General features: G+C 37.4%; 1 protein-coding gene across 8 annotated transcripts in view; it reads left to right on the forward strand.

Annotated features, from left to right (window-relative positions):
* The window catches only part of ULK4 (unc-51 like kinase 4), a 769,027-nt gene that overhangs the window by 295,630 nt on the left and 452,005 nt on the right, over positions 1 to 21,392 (forward strand). For all 8 annotated transcript variants that reach the window (XM_063611260.1, XM_063611259.1, XM_063611278.1 and 5 more), the window contains 5 exons: positions 6,470 to 6,603; positions 8,744 to 8,865; positions 9,023 to 9,079; positions 17,482 to 17,533; positions 17,636 to 17,730. In XM_063611260.1, the coding sequence (XP_063467330.1) occupies positions 6,470 to 6,603; positions 8,744 to 8,865; positions 9,023 to 9,079; positions 17,482 to 17,533; positions 17,636 to 17,730 (460 nt within the window). The remainder of the gene's footprint in view (positions 1 to 6,469; positions 6,604 to 8,743; positions 8,866 to 9,022; positions 9,080 to 17,481; positions 17,534 to 17,635; positions 17,731 to 21,392) is intronic.

Here is a 21,392-nt window from a genome sequence, read left to right on the forward strand (position 1 = left end):
CATTAAGATCATCTGTACAGGCATTTTTAATGTGAACTTTAGCATGAATGTCTCTGGCTATTTCTCTTGGGCTATTTAGTTTTGCCAAAGAAGAGCACATGCAGAGTGTTCCAGTCACATGCTCAGAAGGAAACGACTGGGCTACCAGAGTCCCAGGAGCTCACTGGGCTAAGGGAGATGAGGTTTCAGTATTTACTGTGCATAAATTTACTTAGGCCCCTATTTGCAGTTTGGTAGTCCTCTCTTAAACTCGGTCTGCTCTTTCTCAGTCCACATGGTTTTTATTTTCTCTAGAGAATAAATGTTCAGACTTTTGCCTGAGTGCAAGCCTAGTGGCAGTTACCTACATATATTGGCCAGAGGAGATAATTTAAGGTTCAAACTGCTTTTTAATCAGATTTTGCCAAATATTTGATCTTTACCCCTCTTTCCTCACCGTTGGTTTTAGAAGTACCTTTTCAATAAAGAGTACCAGACAAGTGCTCGTCCACTTGGAGAAACAATGGAATTAGATTCCCACCTCAACCCACATGATCAGTCAATTTCTAGTGGATTGAGGACTTCAGTGTGAAAGACAGGAGGAGGAGGAGAAATAAGAAGGAAGAAAGAGGATAAAGAAGGGGACAAAGAGGAAGAAGATAAAAGATCCAGACCATATAATTAATGCCTCCAAATCAATAACAAAAGATCAACAAGCCAATGGGAGAATAAGCAAAAGTTCTGAACAGGCATTTCAGAAACAGACATTTTCAGGCACTTACTGTTCATATTTCCTCTTTTCCCTTCATTTTCCTGAGAAAAGAGGAAATATGAACAGCAAATAAATACCAAAATATTCTCACTGTCATTAATAATTATGAAAATTCAAATTAAGACTAAAGGTACCACTTTAAACCCCATAAATAGATGGGTAGAAATTAAATCTGATACCAGTAGGTATTGGTGAGGTTGTAACTCAGAGGGAACGCATACACTACTGGTGGGAATAAATTGGGACAACCACTTTGGGAACCAGTTTGGCAGTGTCATGAAGTTGAATATTTGAGTTTCCATTCCTATACGTGTACCCTAGCAACTCTTGCACATGTGTACCAGGAGACAGATGCAACAGTGTCTCTCAAACATTGCTTTTTGAGAAGAAAAGCTGAAAGCACCCCTCATGTCTTTTAGTAGGATGATGGGTAAATAAATGGTTATATATTCTGCATGTTTAATGAAGATAAAACTATTTCCTTAAAGAAAATGTTTCTATTCTTCCTATATCAAAAGGAGTAGAACAATTTTAATGGCATCAAATTCTAATCTCTGAAGAGATGTCAGGCTTTCATTGTATTTTAATTTGTTTTAAATTAATTAATTATTATTATTATTTTTTGAGATGGAGTTTCACTCTTATTGCCCAGGTGCCATCTCGGCTTACTGCAACCTCCGCCTCCCAGGTTCAAGAGATTCTCCTGCCTCAGCCTTCCGAGTAGCTGGGATTACAGGCATGTGCCACCACGCCTGGCTAATTTTTGTATTTTTTTAGTAGAGACGGGGTTTCTCCTTGTTGGTCAGGCTGGTCTCGAACTCCTGACCTCAGGTGATCCACCCGCCATGGCCTCCCAAAGTGCTGGGATTACAGGCTTGAGCCACCGTGCCTGGTGTCTCTTTCATTTTAATAAGTTGAGGCAGTTCTTCAAAATGCAGGGGAAGTAGGGCAGGACTTTTGAGCATGGTGATTCATGATTCAGAGAATGAGATGAAAAGCAGAGTGTTGGCTGGGCGCGGTGGCTCACGCTTGTAATCCCAGCACTTTGGGAGGCCGAGGCGGGCGGATCATGAGGTCAGGAGATTGAGACCACGGTGAAACCCCATCTCTACTAAAAATACAAAAAATTAGCCGGGCATGGTGGTGGGTTCCTGTAGTCCCAGCTACTTGGAGAGGCTGAGGCAGGAGAATGGCGGGAACCCGGGAGGCGGAGCTTGCAGTGAGCCAAGATTGCGCCACTGCACTCCAGCCTGGGCGACAGAGCAAGACTCCATCTCAAAAAAAAAAAAAAAAAAGAAAAGCAGGGTGTTAGCCTTCTCTAGGGATTTTCTCTTAAGATTTGTGTACTCAAGAAAGCAGTATCCCAAGTTTGGTGGTGGTGATGATAGTAGCTACCGTTTCTTGAGAATTTACCACATTCATTTACATCTTCACAGCAGTCCTATAAGGCAGGCATTATCCCATTTTGTAATTAGAAAACTGAAGTTTGTAAGAGTTTAATTTGTACAAGATCACACCGTCTGAAAGTGCAACAGGTGAGAATTGCTTCCAGATTTGGTTGACATCTTTGTTTCAATATTGTCAAGGTAAAAGATTTGACCCTGCTGAAAGAAAGAATCTAGGAATTGTAATAGAAACAAACCACAATTAAGTTTTGGGGTATTGCTGGAGTACTGTTGGTTTACTTTTGTAAAGTCAGCCTGACACTTGACACTGTGAGAAAGCATAAATCTTACAAATCGGGTTGTCTGTTTGCCTTGCACTCAGCATTTATTATTTGGTAGGGTATCCTGGGAAGTTGAGCATTATATCTCCTAAAAAGTGTTTTTAAAAAGGCTCTGTAGGACAACAATATTACTTAATGTTTAAAAACATTGGCCAGGCATGGTGGCTTACGCCTGTAATCCCAGCACTTTGAGAGGCTGAGGCGGGTGGATCACGAGGTCAGGAGTTGAAGACCAGCCTGGCCAAGATGGTGAAACCCTGTCTCTACTAAAAATACAAAAATTAGCTGTGCGCGGTGGCAGGTGCCTGTAATCTCAGCTTCCCTGGAGGCTGAGGCAGGATAACCACTTGAACCCGTGTGGCAGAGGTTGCAGTGAACCCAGAGTGTGCCACTGCATGCACTCCAGCATGGGTGACAGAGTGAGATTCTGTCTCAAAAAAAAAAAAATATATATATATATATACACACACACACACACACACACACACACACACATATATATTTACATTAAAAGCTTTGAGTAGGTAACACACACTCATGGTTCAAAAACAAAACAAAACAAAAAACCAAAACACAAAAAATCAAAGCGAAAAATTTCTCATCTATGCTTCCATTACCCTGGATTACCACCATGCAAAATTAAGCATCCTTATTAGCTTATTTATCCCTCTGGATTTTTTAAAAATCTAAGCAAATATGAATATGGATTATTTCCCTCCCTTTATAAGCAAAAGTTCCCTATTTTGAACTTTGCTTATTTTCTTAAAAACATATCTTGTAGCTTTTTCATATAGTGTATAAAGAGCTGCTTCTTTTTGACAGCTGCATTCTAATTATGTACCATATTTTATTTAACCAGTCCCCTTTTGCTAAATACTTCCTACCCCAATTTTTTGATGTTATAAATAGCAAACTATGTGTATGTGTCATGTCATATGTGTACAAGTATATCTATTGAATACTTTGTTCGTAGAGATGAAATTACTAGATTATTAATTTTCAAATTATTGCCAGCTCACTCTGTCTGAGATTTATACTCGATTACATTTCCAACAGCAATGTACTAGAGTATCAGTATCCTCAGAGTCTTGAAGGTAGTCTTGTCAAATTTTCTGAGTGTTGGCCCCATGAGGTAAAAATAGATATCATTGTATGTATATTTCTTTTATTAGGAGCGAAATGGAATGTCTTTTTCTTGAACCATTTATATTTTCTTCTGTGTGTACTGCCTTCTCTCAATCCTTGCTCATTTTTTCCTCTTCTTTTGTTAGTCTTTTCCTAATTATTATCTGGGGGCACATGCATGTGTGTGTGTGTACATATATAATATTAACATCTTGTGATATGGAATGGAAATGTTTTTCTCCAATTGGTCTTTTTGCTTCTGGTATTTTTTTCTAGGTGGAATTTTTTTATTTTTTTAACTTTTTATATGTGGTATTGTGGTATAAATTTTAAGCAAGCACACACTAAATAGCAGAATTAAGAAATGGGCCTTGTGAATAATGAGAAGGAATTGCTGTAGAGAACTAGATAGAACTTTATGGCAGTTTCAACAGCAATATTTACCGATTCAGCTAATATGTATTGAACACTTAATTAGAGTTAAGAACTGTGCGCAGAAGTGGAAGGGTGTGGTGAGAAGAATCAGATGTAGTCCTTGCCCTTAGGTATTTTTAAGTTTACTGGGATGACAAACATTATCAGATAATTAAAAATATCTTATAAAATTGCAGTTGGGTAATCCTTCCATGCTATAAGACAGTACCATAGAGGGCTTTAATTTAAGGAAGTCATTGGAGATTACAGTGAGTTATGAAATATGCATATGAATTTATTGGCAAAGAGGGAAGAGAAGAGCCATCTAGGCAGAGGCAGTAGCTTGTTGCGTGGGGAGGTACTGTATTTAAGAGACAGAGAACCCAGTGTGACAGGAGGAAGAGAAAGCAAGACGGCACTGGAGAAGTAATTGGGGGTCAGGCCATGAAGGTCATGATAGGGAGTTTTAAGAACTCCTATATGAAGAACAATGAGATGCCATGGAAGGGTTTTAAGTAGGGGAGTGACCTGATGGACAAAATTAGTTTAGATGTAGGGTGTGCAAGGATTAGAGTGGCAGAGTAGAAGCAGATGGACTAGTTAGCTAGAAGGCTATTGTAATAGTCCGGGAGAAGGAAATATGGTAGCTTGCTATTGGTTTGGAGTGGAGAAGTGAAAGAGTTGGAAGAATATTCAGTGATTCACATAATATGGGAAGTGAGAGAAAAGGAGGTGTTAAGGATGTCTCTCCTAGTTTTCTGGTTTGTTTAATAAGGTAGAGAGTGATACTATACAGTAGGATATTGTGCTCTGGAAGACAATCAGGTTTGGTGAGATGATGATTTCTATTTTGGATATATAGAGTTTGAACCTCTTTAAGACAGATAAAAATCAGATGTCAAGTGAGCAGTTGAATATATTGGCATATAACTTAGAGACCGTGTTTGAGCTGCAGATATGTAATTGGAAGATATCTGTATAGATAAGTGGTAATTTAAATCATTGGTAGGAATGAGATAGCCTGTGTTAAACAGTTAGAAAGAGGATAGTTGTGGGCCTAGAACTCAGTCTTGATAGACTTCAGCATTTAAGAGCATGAACCAGCAAAAGACACAGAGAAGGAACAACCAGAGAAACTGGAGAAGAAAGCTAATGAAGGATGATGTTATGATAGAGGAACAGCAGGAGTGGCAACAGTATTGAATGCTGTTGACTTGTGTAGGTGAAGGCAGATGAAGGCCCATTGGATTTGATGTCATGTGACCTTAGAGATGGTGATGAGAGAGAAAGCCAGATTGAAGGCGATTGAGGAACAAGTAGGTTGAACAGTGATTATGGCTCTAGCCACATAATTGGTGACTAGAACAGAAGATGCTAACTGACTGATACAGAATCAAGGCTAACTTCCTGATTTGGGTTCATCCTCACGTGATGAGGTGCAAATAGTAATACATGGAAATGCAAATGCACGAATAAGTCTATTGAGAGAGCCACATAAATGCTAAGTATCAAGATTTCAATACATTTTATGTATATGTGTGTATTATGTATAAAACTCCAATTTACAATGGAAATTGGTTGGAAGTTCTTCCTGAGAAGTAAAAGTTGGGTGGATGGGTGAGAATGACAGAAATGGATAGATGGATGATGGTAACCAGGGAGATTGCCTTACAGGGCCTTTTCATGGTGAAATCAGTGGACTTGTTGCCCTGTAGGGAGTTGCGGGGAATGGGAACTTGAGAAAATGACTAGTAGGTCCAGCAAAGGGGAGAAAATGTGGAGAGGACCTAAAAGTTTGTAGTAACACCTTAAATGTCTAAGGTGATGGTCCAGTAGACTCCCTAGTCCTGGGTTGGAAGTGGTTGGTTCAGAAATGAATGTTTAAAGAATGCCAGTAGTTTGAAAGAAGAAATGTTAGCTTTAAAAGGCAGGTACCATAAAACTAGTAGATAAAGAGACATGTAAAAGCCAGATATTTAGATATTGTCTGCCATCTGTATAACCCAGTGTTAAAATGAAACATTTTCTTTGGATGAGAGAATTCAAATTCATGTGAATTATCTAGGGTCCCAAGCAAATTGAATACTAATGATAAACAAATATGCAGTTAACTTGTGGCTTTACTTTGAACCTTTGAAACGTAAAGAGCCCTCTTCTGTCCAGACATCTCTTTGTCTTTCATTTATCACCTGGAGAATATTATTTGTTTCCATTGGCCAAGGCATATGAAATCAGGACATTAGCAGAGAGATCTGAAGTTGCTTTATTTTCTTTCTCCATAAATGTTTTGAGTTTTCCGAGGCAAAAATTGTGCCCGACAAGTTGCTACAAATCTAAATGTCAATATGATTGGGAGGGTGCCTTCTGGAAACACTTGCCTTGGCGGCATTTTCGGATAGATGCTATCAAGTGTTTTATCATGAGAGGTAATCTTTGCACTTTCCTGTATGTAGACTGGTGATGTACATCGAGAGAGACAGCAGAAAGACCACTCCAGGCAAGGAGCAGCAAAGTGGCAATGAATACCTGTCCAAATGCCTGGATCTTCTCATCTGTCACATTGTGCAGGAGCTGCCACGAATCCTGGGTAAATTGGAGTCTCGTCCTCAGGCCCCGTTTCTGCTTTTACGTTTCTAAGACTTGGCTTTTAGGCATCAGTTCTTTTTTATTCTTACTTGTCTGTTCTTGAAGGCAAATGCAAAGACACTTTTTCACGAATATGTAGTTTCAAGATTTAAATTTGCTCTATCTATCTGTTTTTGTAATTATTTTGCATCAATGACGTGATGAGGCATGATGAGACAATGCCACATTAAGGTGTGATCTGAGGTAAACTGGCCGTTTTAGAAAATATACAAAAGAAAAGTGGTTTAATTGCTTAAAATTGGACTTATGCTAGTATTTAGGGGTAACTTTTCTTAAGACCGTCTTTTGCTTAAATCAGAAGAGAAGAATTTTCTCTTCAAATTAGAGCACAAATTTATTTATTGTTAAAAAAACTTTGAATAGATTTTATTTTTTTTTTCCCTTGCTGAAACAAGATTTTCTTTTATTTGTACAAATGTATTGGGTATATGAGAAATTTTGTTATATGTATAAAATGCATAGTGATCAAGCCAGGGTACTTAGGTCACCCACCTACAATACATTTTTGTTAACTATAATCACCCTGCTCTGCTATCAAACACTGAATTTATTTCTTCTATTTTACTATATGTTCATACCCTTTGACCCACTTTTTTTCCTCATCCCTCCACAACCATTCACCCTTCTCAGGCTTTGTTATCTATCTTTCCATTTTCTACTGCCATATAATCATTTTTTAACTCCCACAATAAATGAGAATAAAAATGCATGGATTTTAATTTTGAATATTAAAATGTAATGTTAAGGAATTTTGATTTCATTTAAAGTTTAAAGTTTGAAACTTTCTTTGGTTTTAAAAATTTATCTTAAGATAAAACATCTAATAATGATTTGCAAAGGATGTTTATTACAGCTAAAGAAATACCTTATTTCATTGTTATTTGCAGAAATTAAAATAACCTTGGGAGCATGTACGTGTAGCTTATATCCCATTCCATGCTTTTCCAGCAGATGTAGCTATAAACCAGAAATGTTTAGAATGTTAAATTTGATCCAAGCTATTATAGTAGAGGGTACTTAGATTCAGGAATTCAGAACATTAAATCAAAGTAATGAAAATATCTTCAAGGCTAACTGACAGCAACTTTTTGCCCCTTACTGATACTTTAGGAGATTATTTTTGCCTGTTGATGACTAAAAATATAACCTCTCAAAATTTATTTCAGATTGTAAGCTTTTTTACCTCAAACCTGAAGGCTATAATTTGGTCAGTTGGTAGCTAAATTCTTTATTACCGGACTTATCCTGTTTTAGGATATGGCGATAAGATTCTGATGTCCACAAAGCAAGTTTTATTTATTGTTAGATTTAGCATCCAATGAGAAATTTTGGGAGTTGATCTTTTTTTACCTCCAACCTATTCTCTTTTTTTAAAAGTTGTAAGTCGTGTTCTGTAATTCGTTCACTTATTATTATTATTATTTTATTATTTTTTTTTTTGAAACAGAGTCTTGCTCTGTCACCCAGGCTGGAGTGCAGTGACACTGTCTCAGCTCACTGCAACCTCCGCCTCCCAGATTCAAGTGATTCTCCTGCCTCAGCCTCCCAAGTAGCTGGGACTACAGGTGCATACCACCATGCCCAGCTGATTTTTGTATTTTTAGTAGAGATGGGGTTTCACCATGTTGGCCAGCATGGTCTCGATCTCCTGACCTCGTGATCCGCCCACCTCGGCCTCCCAAAGTGCTAGGATTACAGGCATGAGCCACTGTGCCTGGCCCACTTATTATTTTAAATATTTTTTCTTGTTTGCAAAAGCAACAAGTGCTCATGATTGAAATTTGGAAAATAGAAAAAAAATTTCTAAAACTATTACTCTATTATAATAATTTATTAAATTTTATTTTTCATTTCCAAATGAGACATTAAGTTTATTTATAGTGTTTTGCAGAATATCACATTCTGTCCCCGGAGGCCATAAGTGTCTGTTGTAATTTCAGTACTTGTGAATAAGTATGTCTGCTTGTTTTATTTGGAGATTAATTACCTTAGAAGTCCCATGGGTACTCAAGCAATGACCAGTGGCTCCTAAGTATTTGTGGTTTTTAATCTCCACATATGCTCCGGGCTGTGCTTCACAGGTGACATTCTTAACTCCTTGGCTAATGTTTCTGGACGTAAACACCCATCAACAGTTCAAGTGAAACAGCTGAAGACGTGTCTCCCCCTGATGCCCATAGTGCTTCACCTCGTAACTTCACAGGTACTATTGTATTGAGGAGGAAAAGGATATAAATGTGCCTCTTCTCTTTGTAAACTGGAGCTGAGAATCCTCAACTCAAAACATTTTCTTTTTTTTTATTGAGCTAAAATTGTACATAGCTTCCAGAATTTAATCTGTAGAAACTCTCATCACACAGGTATTTCGACCTCAAGTTGTGACAGAAGAGTTTCTTTTCAGCTACGGAACTATTCTTGTGAGTAACACTAAATTTTCCTTGTTTCTAATAAAATTGTGGCTGCCTCTACTGTTTGTGGAATTTAATGTCAGAATGAGGTAATTTAAAAATCCTACTGGTATTCATTTGTCTCTAGGGAAGTGACCTTTTAATATTTTTATCTGTTGACTGTAATAAAATTTGACATTTGGAGAAAACACATTCTCTCCTGATAATGTATTTTGTTCAGAGACAGCCCAAATAGGGTAAATATGTCCACAGAAACACTTTCAGAGATTTTGGTGTTAAACATCATGAAAAAATGTAATAAAACTGGTGAAGATGGAATGCTGGGAATATAGTATCATTATTATTTACTTCAGCTTATATTGTCCAATCATGTGCAGTTTCTTTTTTTTTTTTGGAGACAGAGCCTCACTCTGTTGCCCAGGCTGGAGTGCAGTGGTGCGATCTCGGCTCACTGCAACCTCCGCCTCCTGGGTTCAAGCGATTCTCCTGACCCAGCCCCCACAGTGTCAATTCTTATGATGGCATCTCTCTATGTTAAACTCAGTTTAGCTTTTTCTTTAATTTTGAGGATATAAGTAGAAATGAAAAATTATTGCATTATCTTTCACTTCTGTTTTTGCTTACAAAAATTGTCTTTTTGTTTAGCTCATGAATTACGTTATCTTTTTCCCTTGCCAGTAGTAGTTACAGTATATATGGTTGATAAAATGATGAGGGAAATACAGAGGGAAAGCTCAAACATCTGTCACAGAGCTTCTCCACTCTTACTTTGATATTAATAATAAAGTGAACAGAGATTTTCAAAATGCCATAGAGGTAACTAGTTAAAATGAGGTCAGCATCTCAATTTTATTGTTAGTTTGGAATTTTTTTTTAAAAAGATTGCCACAACAAGTGAGGATATGGTTTTCTAGAAAGTTCATCATAGGGTGAAATATGATGTTTGTAAGTATAAATGTTGAGTGACGGTTGCTGATTTTTAGGAAGCAATGCAGTAAAGGTCCCTTTGTGCTCAATTTCAGATTTTTATCATTTGAGTACTTTGAATCTTGAATTCCAGAAAGTCTATAATTTTGGTACCACATTTATGAATTTGCAAATTATGGGAATTTTTATTTACCACCATCTTTTTACCTGTTTTTAATTACAGCATAGGCATCATTTTAACATGACTATAATTTTTCTATTTACAGTTCCATTGTGCTGGCATATTGATGCCTGAAATTAGTAATTTTGTCATGGTAACCCACCTTGGATTATTTTGGCACAGTGTTTGTTTGAGATAGGTATATTGTCTTGTGTTCTTTCTCCCTGTCTTTTTTTTTCATGTGTAGTATTTTCTTCTGCCTACATTAACTGAGTATGCTTTAGGTTTTTAAGGAACTACCAAGATTTCATAACAGAAAAGTCTATTTATGGACTTTCAGAAATTCTATGTATATTGGGGAGAACTCGTCTGCTCCTTGTAATTCTGTGTTCAGAGACAAGGGAGGAGGCCACACTGAGTGTGTCCATAAAGACTTTTCTATGGGTATTCTGTTGGGTCTTTTCAATATAGGCACCTTTAGGAAATGGAAATTAACTTGGCTGGTGTAGAGATCATTAAGATATTGAAAAAATTTTAGCAGTTCTTTTCTTGATAGTATTACCCAATTAGAGGAAGTTTAGGGAAATAAAATGAAAGCCTTTTGCCTCTCTTCAGTTTGTTTTCATAGTTTGAATCATGGCCAGTCCCAGAATTCTTGAATTATTTTTCTTATTGTGTTTGTTGGCCTTAATTGTGTGTTCACCTTTTGTATACTCAGTGTTAATGGCACTGATGAAATACTAGTAAAGGGAGAGAATTATTGACTAAAATTCAGGACCTGGATTTAGTTATCCATACAGTTCTTGCGCACGTTATTGTGAATTGTTGAGAATCGAATGTTGCTTCTATGAATTAATTCATAATTTTTCCAGAAGATAGCAAAAGTGTCACTCAAGTTACAGTGCCTTACTGATGCTATGAGGTCTAGTCTACTCATCCAACATTCTACAGACCCTTAGAAATTTACATTGCAAATTAGCATATTAAAGCCCTTTGAGTTTTCTGCTTTAAAATAATTTTTAAATTTTTTTTAGGCAAAGGCTTCCTAAACTATTTGAAAGGGCTTTTTTTTTTTTCTTTTTTTGGTGGTAGTGGTGGGGATGCACAGTTATGAACGTTCTGTAGCCCAATCCACAGAATGATTATGTGAAATTGTTTCAGAGCATAGTGCTTATTTGGTTCTGGTGACATAGGGAAGTAGTCCATTCATATTTACATACTTAGCATTGTGGAATTTTTTTTTTGCTTGTTTTTTTTCTTTTTTTCTTTTTTTGAGACAGGGTCTTGCACTGTCACCCAGGCTGGAGTGCAGTGGCACAATCAGGCTCACTGCAACCTTGCCTCCCAGGCGCAAGCAATCCTCCCTCCTCAGCCTCAGATGTAGCTGGAACTATAGGTGTGTGCCACCATGCCTGGCTAATTTTTAAAAATTTTTTGAAGAGATGAGGTTTCACCATCTTGCCTGAGCTGGTCTTGAACTCCTGGACTCAAGTGATCCACCCACCTTGGCCTCCCAAAGTGCTGGGATTATAGGCATGAGCCACCTCTCCCAGCACTGTGTTTTGAAAGACTTACTGGTACATCTGGAGATAAATATTATTTTCAGTATTTCTCAAAATGTATCTCATGGAGTAGCTATTGTCTTATGGCAGGCATATTGTCCTTTCATATTTTAAAGATATGACTTAATTGGGGTATTCAAGCTTAGTCCACTTTTAGAAGCTGTATCCAGTAGCAGCAAGCCAAGAACTTCTTGGCTTCCCCTGAGGCAGCTCTTCACGAGCTGCTGGCCTGCCTTGGGGTGGGTGTGGAGATTGCAGCCAGGGTTGGTGTGATCTCTATGTATTAGAAGGGTTCTTAAGGAGCAGACTGGAGAAGGGGGGATTGGAACTGTGCTTCCCATTGACTTCAGTTTTATAATGGCACTAGGGCATGGTTTGCTTATTTGACCTACAGACTTTTTTTTTTTTTTGGTATAAAAATTCAGGATACTTCTTATATATGGAGGCATAAATACAATAATTAATTTTTTATAAATTTTTTCCCCCAAGGAAAATTAAGTTTTGGTCGTCTTATATTTTAAAGAGACTAGCATTTGGAAACAATTCAGCAGAGTAATTTTAAACCATTATCAAGCCTTGAAAGACTCCTGGAAAAAGAGAACTACCTAGCTGATAATTGCTATTTTCACTTCTTATTGGCAGAAGCAGCCTGTTGTCTTACTCAGCTCCCTCTCCAGGTTTCAGCAGTCTAGTCTCTGGGGAAGTTCTGTGGTGAATACCACGCTTCTTTTGGGCCTCCATTGAATTGGGCTGAGAAACAGGAAGTAGTAAATTAAGGAAATATTTTCAAGAGCTCATGATGTGTATTAACCTAACATTCACTATATTTCTTATGTCCTTTTGAAAATGCATTTGATTAATGAGCAGAGGAAGCAGACTTTGTTGTGTTTAAGTTCTGGCCTCATTAGTTTATAAAAGTATGATGATGGCTTGTGGTGCTTATAGTTTTCTACAAAAAATGACTGAAAGGTTATACTTCCTGCCCTCTGTAGATTTTTATGTAGAGGAATGCTGGTTTATTGATAGATATTGGCTTCAGCTGCAGAAAAGCCAGAGCTAGTGCACTCTTGTATTTTTGAAAATATGATAGTATATATTTACTTATTTGTTGCCACCTAGATATTCTTGTCTTTTTTCCTTTAACATATCATGAATTTGTATCCCAGTTTGCTGTAGGAGCTTTTTTTCAGCCCCTATTGGGGATCACTGAATGATACTGAGAGCGCTAGCACACACTGCTCCATACCCCCTAGCCAGCAGAGCTAGCTCAGGATGGGTGGTCTTTTTTGCTCCCTTGCTGAAACTTCCATCTTTGAAGTTTGCACCATGAGAAGATATTGTGTCACCCCCTGTGTTGTGGTATCTGCAGATTTCTGGGTCATTGGCCTTTGTTCCTCAGCATTCCTTTAGCATTCGGCTCACCATGAGCCTCTCCTTGCCGCTCTTGCATCATTGGTGGGGAATTTGATATCCCTCTGAAGGATCCTTCCAGTGCCTCAGCCTTGCAGCTCCCTGTCTGCTTCTCTCCCCGAGAGCTTGTCTGTCTTCCCATCAGCTGCCTGCTCCCATGGTCAAACACTTGACCTTACCGTCAGCATCTGCTTGTTGGCCCACCACCCCTGATTTTCAGCTCATTTCCTCTCCTCCCCAACTCTCACAACCCTTCAGCTCCTGTGAGACTTAATTGTTCCTACCTGCTTTCTGCTCACCATCCTGCCCTGCCAGGGCGCCGCTTTTTCACCTTCTCTTTATTCCACCTAGAGTGCCTGGTCCAGCATTAGTCACAGTCTTTCTTGTTTTGGAGACAAGAGTCTCCCTCTGTCTCCCAGGCTTGTGCAGTGGAGCGATCTCGGCTCACTGCAACCTCTGTTTCGTGGGTTCCAGCAATTCTCATTCCTCAGCCTCCCAAGTAGCTGGGATTACAGGCGTGTGCCACCACTCGCGGCTAATTTTTGTATTTGTTGTAGAGATGGGGTTTCACCATGTTGGCCATGCTGGTCTCAAACTCCTGACCTCAAGTGATCCGCCTGCCTCATCCTCCCAAAGTGCTGGATTATAGGCATGAGCCACCACGTCCGGTTCTCTGGCAAATCTTAATGCTAGTTAAATTTAAGCCTCAACCTACCCTAGCCCTGCTTTGAGTGGCTAAATATGGCTGGGGGTGGGGGAGGGGGAAACAGTGCAAATGACAGGTCTCTCTTAAAATTCACATCAGCCAATGACTATATGTTCCTTTCTCCTTGAATCTCCAATGCCTCCTACCCCGTCCTCACTCTCACCTCGTTACTCCCTATTACACTGAGAATGAGAAGGAAGAAATATATCAAAAAATATTGAAACTAGTAAATGAATGAAAAATTTGTAGGAATTTTTAAAAAATTAAATAGGGGAAGTATAAGGTAGGAAATAAAAGAAGCCCATAATTCTTCATAATAAATAATAAATAATTTCAGCATTTAGACAAGCTTTATATATATATATATCTATATATGTGAAAAAGACAGTACATGTGAGTGGTTAGAAAGTCGCGAGGGAAGAGAAAGGCAGAAAGGGCCGTGAAGCATACCTCCTCAGGTTCCCAAAGGAAGCAGTGCTTGTCCTTTCCTGTGATCTCTTCCTCAAAAATTATTGTTCACATCACCAACATTTGTGTATTATGTGTATGTTTTTAAGAGAATTACACAGAAGGGATTGTTGTTACATACACTACTCTGTGTCTTCTTTACTTAGTAATCCATAGACATTTACGTAGATATGTTTAAGTCAAAAGATCTCTCTGAGTTTTTTATTCAACATCAAATTTATATTTTATTCGATAAAAGTTATATGCCCATTTTGGAATTACGTGAAATGATTTTAATAAAATTATTATGAAAAGCATACATTGCTGCTTTTAAAAATTAACTCGGCCAGGCATGGTGGCTCACGCCTGTAACCCCAGCACTTTGGGAGTCCGAGGCAGGCGGATTACAAGGTCAGGAGATTGAGACCATCCTGACCAACATGGTGAAACCCCATCTCTACTAAAAATACAAAAATTAACTGGGCGTGGTGGTGCGCGCCTGTAGTCCCAGCTGCTTGGAAGGCCAAGGTAGGCAAATCGCTTGAACCCGGGAGGCGGAGATTGCAGTGAACCGAGATCACGCCACTGCACTCCAGTCTGGTGACAGAGTGAGACTTTGTCTCAAAAAAACAAAACAAAACAAAACAAACTCCATTTTAAAGTCCGTTTTGTTTATTTGTAGACCAAAAAAGAATTGAAGATGTCCTCTGTTTTCACTTTTTAAAGGGCTTGCATTTTATAGGCTTTCTGATTTTCTTTATAACCTAGACAATAAATGTCTGTAAGGTTTTTTTTTTTTGTATTTTAAAGGTAATTTATGCTTATTTATTTAAATTATAATTCATGCTTATTAAAGAAAATGTGGAAAAGTGTAGTGAAATTTGAAGAAAATAAGATTATCTGTAACTCTACACTAGGAGACAACCATTGTTAACATATTGTTGTTTGCTTATGTTTTCCATTCATATAGATGCATTTGTATTGTAGAAACAATTATTTATGTATCTATAACATGTATGTGACATACACAAATAAATATGATTGAGACCTTCTGTATCCATAGATTTGTATTCTACCTTTAAAAAACTTAGGTTGCATTTAAGTATTTTCCTATAACTTTAAAACATTCTTTTTAAAAACATTTTAAAATTTAATTTTAAATTGACGAATAAGAATTGTATACATTTATTGTGTACAACAGATTGTTTTGAAATATGTGTACATTGTGGAATGGCTAAATTGAGCTAATAAACATATCTATTACCTCACATATTTGTTTTTGTGGTGAGAAAACTTGAAATCTACTATTACCAATTTGCAAGACTACATTTTTATTAAATATACTCACCATATACTTTAGATATCTTGATACCTTATTCCCTCTATGTAATCAAAATTTTGTGTCCTTTGACCAATCTCTTTCCCCTACCCCCAGTCCCTGGTAACTACCATCTCTTCTCTACTTCTGAGTTCAACTTTTTTAGTTCCCACCTGTAAGTGAGACCACATGATATCTGTCTTTCTGTGCCTGGCCCATTTCACTTACATAATGTTCTCTAGGTTTATCCATGTTGCCACAAATGACAGGATTTCCTTTTTAAAACAATTCCATCGTGTATATTTGCCACATTTAAAAAATCCGTTAATCTGTTGATGGACAGTTGAGTTGATTCTTTATCTTGACTATTGTGAAGAAAGCTGCAGTGAACCTGGGAGTGCAGATACTTCTGCAACACACTGATTTTATTTCCTTTGGAAATATATATGTATATGTATATGTATATGTATATGTATATGTATATGTATTTATTTCAGTAGTTGGATTGCTTAATCATGTGGTACTTATATTTTTAATTTTTTGAAGAATTTTCGTACTATTTTTCATAATGGCTGTACTAGTTTACATTCCCACCAACAGTGTGCAAGAGTTCCCTTTTCTGTACATCCTCACCAGTCCTTGTTATCTTTTATCTTTTTGATAATAGCCATTCTTATATATGCAAAGTGATATCTCATTATAGTTTTAATTTTCCTTTCCCTGGTTAATGATGTTGAGCATTTTTTCATATACCTATTGACCATTTGTATACCTTCTTTCGAGTAATGTCTATTCAATCCTTTGACTTTTTTTTTTCTTTTTTTGGAGACAAGCCAAAATTATATAATTTTGTTTACTAGGGGCAAGAACTCCGTTGCAGTGTTCTTGCAGTCAGTAATATGTGTGCTCTGCCTAGCATGGCAGTGATTGTTTCATTGTCATGGAGTACCTTTTCTGTCCAGAGCATTTGGCCAGAGACTGGGAAGCTCATTCATCCAGGGAGCTGAGGCCTCAGAGCTCACAGCCAAGCTACTAAGCCCTTCCTCTCAAACAGCAATGGGAGTCATCCCGCAAAGGAGACACTAGCATGGTGCATGGGAGCGCAGATAAGAGGGTTGGAATAAGAGGTATCTAGGAGGAACTCAGAACAGTAGCAAAATTTGAAGACAGGCCTTGAGAGCGAAACTACTGTCTTGACACAGTTTGTACTCAGGGTAGCTAAGGCTTGATTGACCTTCCTTTGAGATGACTGTTTTCCCTGGTTAGGTGCCATTCTAACTCACTTCTGATATGACGAGCAAGTAATTGTGGCGTATTATTGGACATGGTTATGTATCAGTTGTATTATTCTCACTTTTGCAAGTGCTTATATTAACATTGGCTTTATTCCAACAGTAAATCTCATTGATAGTGATTTGTATATTTAAAAATGATTCTTTGGGAGGCTGAGGCAGGTGGATCACCTGAGGTCGGCAGTTTGAGACCAGCGTGACCAACATGAGAAACCCCATCTCTACTAAAAATACAAAATTAGCCAGGCGTGGTGGCACATGCCTGTAATCCCAGATACTTGGGAGGCTGAGGTGAGAGAATCGCTTGAACCCAGAAGGCAGAGGTTTTGGTGAGCCGAGATCGCGCCACTGCACTCCAGCCTGGGCAACAAGAGCAAAACACTATCTCAAAAAAAAAAAAAAAGATTATAGTTTATACTTTATGTATATTATTAATATACTTTTATAACTATAATAATATATGTGTAGCGTATTTAATACTGCATGAGTTATTAAAAACAATAGGTACAGTTTTGGGCAAAATGTAAACTACCTATATTTTATTTCAGAGTTACTTTGAAACTATTTATTAAAAATTTATTTTTTTCAGAGTCATATTAAATCTGTAGACTCAGGAGAAACGAACATAAATGGAGCCATAGGTGAGTGGACCATGCAACATTTTATGTCTTTGTTTGAAGTACTTTGATATTGTGATTTAGAACATGTAAATAAACACCTATAATAATTAACTGTATTTCTAGGACTGACAGCATCAGAAGAATTTATCAAGATCACATTGTCAGCTTTTGAAGCAATAATACAGTATCCTATTTTATTGAAAGACTATCGCTCCACGGTCAGTTCTGGCAGCTTTTGAAAAAAGCTCCTTTTAAACTTACTTGGTAATTCTGTATATAAAGAGACCTGGTTTACAGTGCTTGGCTCATATGTGTTCCTCACATGAAATAACCATTCAGAAGCCCCCCTACCCTGGCAGGATGAACATAGGAAATCCCTTCCCTTTGTTCACTTTCTTGGCGTTTTTCTTTATTATTCTCTTTCCTTCCTGGTCCACACCTATCCCTCAGCCTACTTTCTTCTTGCCTGATTATTTGTTGTAACTGGTAGTACAAACCTTCAGAGCAAGGTTTCTCAACCTTGGCACTAAAGGCATTTTGGGATGGACAATTCTTTGTTATGGGGCTGTCTCATGCATTCTGGGATGTTTAGCAGAAACCCTGACCTCTACTCACTAGATGCTGGTAGCCCCACTCCATCTCCCTTCAGTTATGACAACCAAAATTGTCTCTACACATTGACATATGTCCTCTGGGTGGCCAAATTGCTCCCATTTGAGAAACTATGCCTTAGAAGGATCCTTAGGTGAGCTGCTTGTTGACTTTAGGAGAAGGAAATCCTCTCTCCCTTTCTTTCTGCAGAAAGGCCCCCAGAAGAGGAGCCAGTTAGGAAGACAACTAGCTTATAGTGCAAGGAGCAGTATCAGGTTTTGCCAGGCAGTGGCTTTCCCTAGAAGCTGCTGTGGAGCAGACACATGGTTCCATCCTCCCCTCCTTAACTTTCCCATCTCCCACCCCTGCCCCTGTCACTGAAGCACTGGCGATTTGGTATAGGGAGGATGTGTTTCTTGTACCCCAGCTCATGCCTGTTTCCAGTGTTCTGTCCCATTTAGCATTTGACCCAAGCAATAGTGATTGCTTTTAGATAACAAATTATGTGGGCATCCAAAGCATAACCCAGCAGAGAGTTTGATGTGAAAATGTTTTTCAAATTTCCAACAACTAACCCTAAAGGCAACATTTTAGATAGCAGTCAATCATGAGTTGTGAATTGCCTGTAATGATGAATAAAAGTAATGAATTTGGAAATAAAAACTGTACTTAAAAAAGATATTATAAAGTAAAGAAGAAGTTAATTTTGACATCTTCATGGTCACATAGATACAATTGTAGAATTGAATTCTTCGGTTTGTTTCCTCACATATTTCTCCACCCTCTGCCCCCATCCTTCAAACACAGTTAACTTGTTCGTGTGTGTGTGTGTGTGTGCATTAAATCCTTCATTTAAATACTATATCCTGTGGCTTCTAACATCTTGGAATTAGCTCAGTTCTACTTTGGGTTTTTTTTAATAGACAGATTTAGAAATTTGAATTTATAAAACATGGCTTAGAATGCCATTGTTTCATTTTGCTAATAGCTTCTGTTTCTTTGTTCTTTGATTGTTGTAATTATTCTTATTTCCTTTCTTTTTCTTTGGGTCTATTTTGTATTCTTTTTCGAACTTTTTGGGGTAAATATTTAGCTTGTTAATTTTTCATATTTCTTCTTTTCTAATTTATGCATTTCAGATTATGTTTAAATATTGCTTTAGCATCATCCCACAAGTTTTGGTATATATACTTTTGATCTTTTGGTTAAAATATTTTATATTTTTCTTTATTGACTCATGGGTTATTCATATATGTATTTAAATGTCATATGGATACATTATATTTATCTGTGTATATTGATTTCTAGTTTAACTGCTTTGAAGTTAGAGAATGTAGTCTGGATGATTTTAATATGTTGAAATTCATCAAGTCTTGGTTTATAACCCATTATGAGGTTAGTTTTTGTAGATATTCTGTATGTTTGAAAAAAAAGTACATATTTTGCAGCTGTTCCATGCAGTGTTCAATATATGTTCATCAAGTAATTTATTAGTTATCTTGTTCAAATCTTGTCGTTGGCCGGGCATGGTGGCTCACTCCTGTAATCCTAGCACTTTGGGAGGCTGAGGCGGGCAGATCACTTGAGGTCAGGAGTTCAAGACCATGCTGGCCAACATGGTGAAACCCTGTCTCTACTGAAAATACAAAAATTAGCTGGGCATGGTGGTGTGTGCCTGTAGTCCCAGCTACTCAGGAGGCTGGGGCAGGAGAATCGCTTGAACCTGGGAGGCGGAGGTTGCAGTGAGCCAAGATCGTGCCACTGCACTCCAGGCTGTTGACAAAGCGAAACTCCGTCTCAAAAAAACAACAACAACAACAAAAAAAACTTACTAATTTTGGCCTGCTTTTTCTATAAATTACTGAAAGAGATGTGTATAAATCTCCTATTACTATTATGAATTTACTTCTTCTTGTAGTTCTGACAATTTTTGTTTTATGTATTTTGAGGCCATGTTATTAGGTGTATGCAAATTTCAAATTATGTCATCTTATGAAATCAGCCTTGTATCATTGTGAAATGGCCCTCTTTGTATCTAGTAATGTTTTTTGCCTTACTCTACTTTGTCCCATTTAACATAATCGTGCAAACTTTGTTTTGATTAATATTTGCCTGCTATATTTTTTTTATTCTTTTCCTTCAAACATCTACTTTTATGTTTTAGATCTGTGTAATAGAAACATCATATAGTATTTTTAAATTAATTTGTCCGGGCCAGGTGGGATGACTCACACCTGTAATCCCAGCACTTTTGGGAGGCCAAGGCAGACAGATCACATGAGGTTGGGAGTTCAAGACCAGCCTGGCCAACATAGTGAAATCCTGTCTCTACTAAAAATGCAAAAATTAGCTGGATGTGGTGGCACATGCCTGTAATCTCAGCTACGCTGGAGGCTGAGACAGGAGAATCGCTTGAATCTGGGAGGCAGAGGTTGCAGTGAGCTGAGATCATGCCACTGCACTCCAGCCTGGGCGACAGAGCAAGACTCTTATCTCAAAATAAATAAATAAATAAATATTTAAAAAATTAATTGTGGGGTGGGGGGAGGGGGGAGGGACAGCATTAGGAGATACACCTAATGCTAAATGACGAATTAATGGGTGCAGGAAATCAACATGGCACATGGATACATATGTAACAAACCTGCACATTGTGCACATGTACCCTAAAACCCTAAAGTATAATAAAAAAAAAAAAAAAAAAAAAAGATTTTTAAAAAAAATAAAAAAAATAAAAAAAAAAAAAAATTAATTTGGCCAGTTTTTTTATGTCTAGCTATAGCATGTACTCCATTTACACACTGTAATTGTTGGTCTGTTTGGATTTCATTCTACTATATTCTTTCAAACATTGTCACACATTATTTTCTTCTTACCTACTTCCACTCTCTTGTTTTATTGACATTTTATTTTTCATTTTGTTTTTTCCCTGTATAAGGTTGGTATTTATATATTTTATTTCTATTCTTTTACTGGTTACTCTAAAATTTACATCATGCCTATTAATGTATTAAAAGGCAAACTTAAAAAGAAACTTTCTTTTCTTTTAGTAATATACAGACTTTAGCCTACTTAACTCCGCTTAGGCCCCTCATGATATATATGTTATTGTTGTCTGGGATTTTCAAGTCTGTCTTGTTTTGTTTCTCTCTTTTAAATATCCACCAGACTTTATTATCACTACTTTAGTATAGTTAATGTTCATTTACATTTATTCATGTATTTACTACTTTTGTATGCTTCTTTTCTTAGTTTTCACTCCTGTCTTCACTTATTTCTGACTGAAGTA

The sequence above is a fragment of the Symphalangus syndactylus genome, chromosome 1 (genome assembly GCF_028878055.3).
Source record: "Symphalangus syndactylus isolate Jambi chromosome 1, NHGRI_mSymSyn1-v2.1_pri, whole genome shotgun sequence".
Classification (NCBI taxonomy): domain Eukaryota; kingdom Metazoa; phylum Chordata; class Mammalia; order Primates; family Hylobatidae; genus Symphalangus; species Symphalangus syndactylus.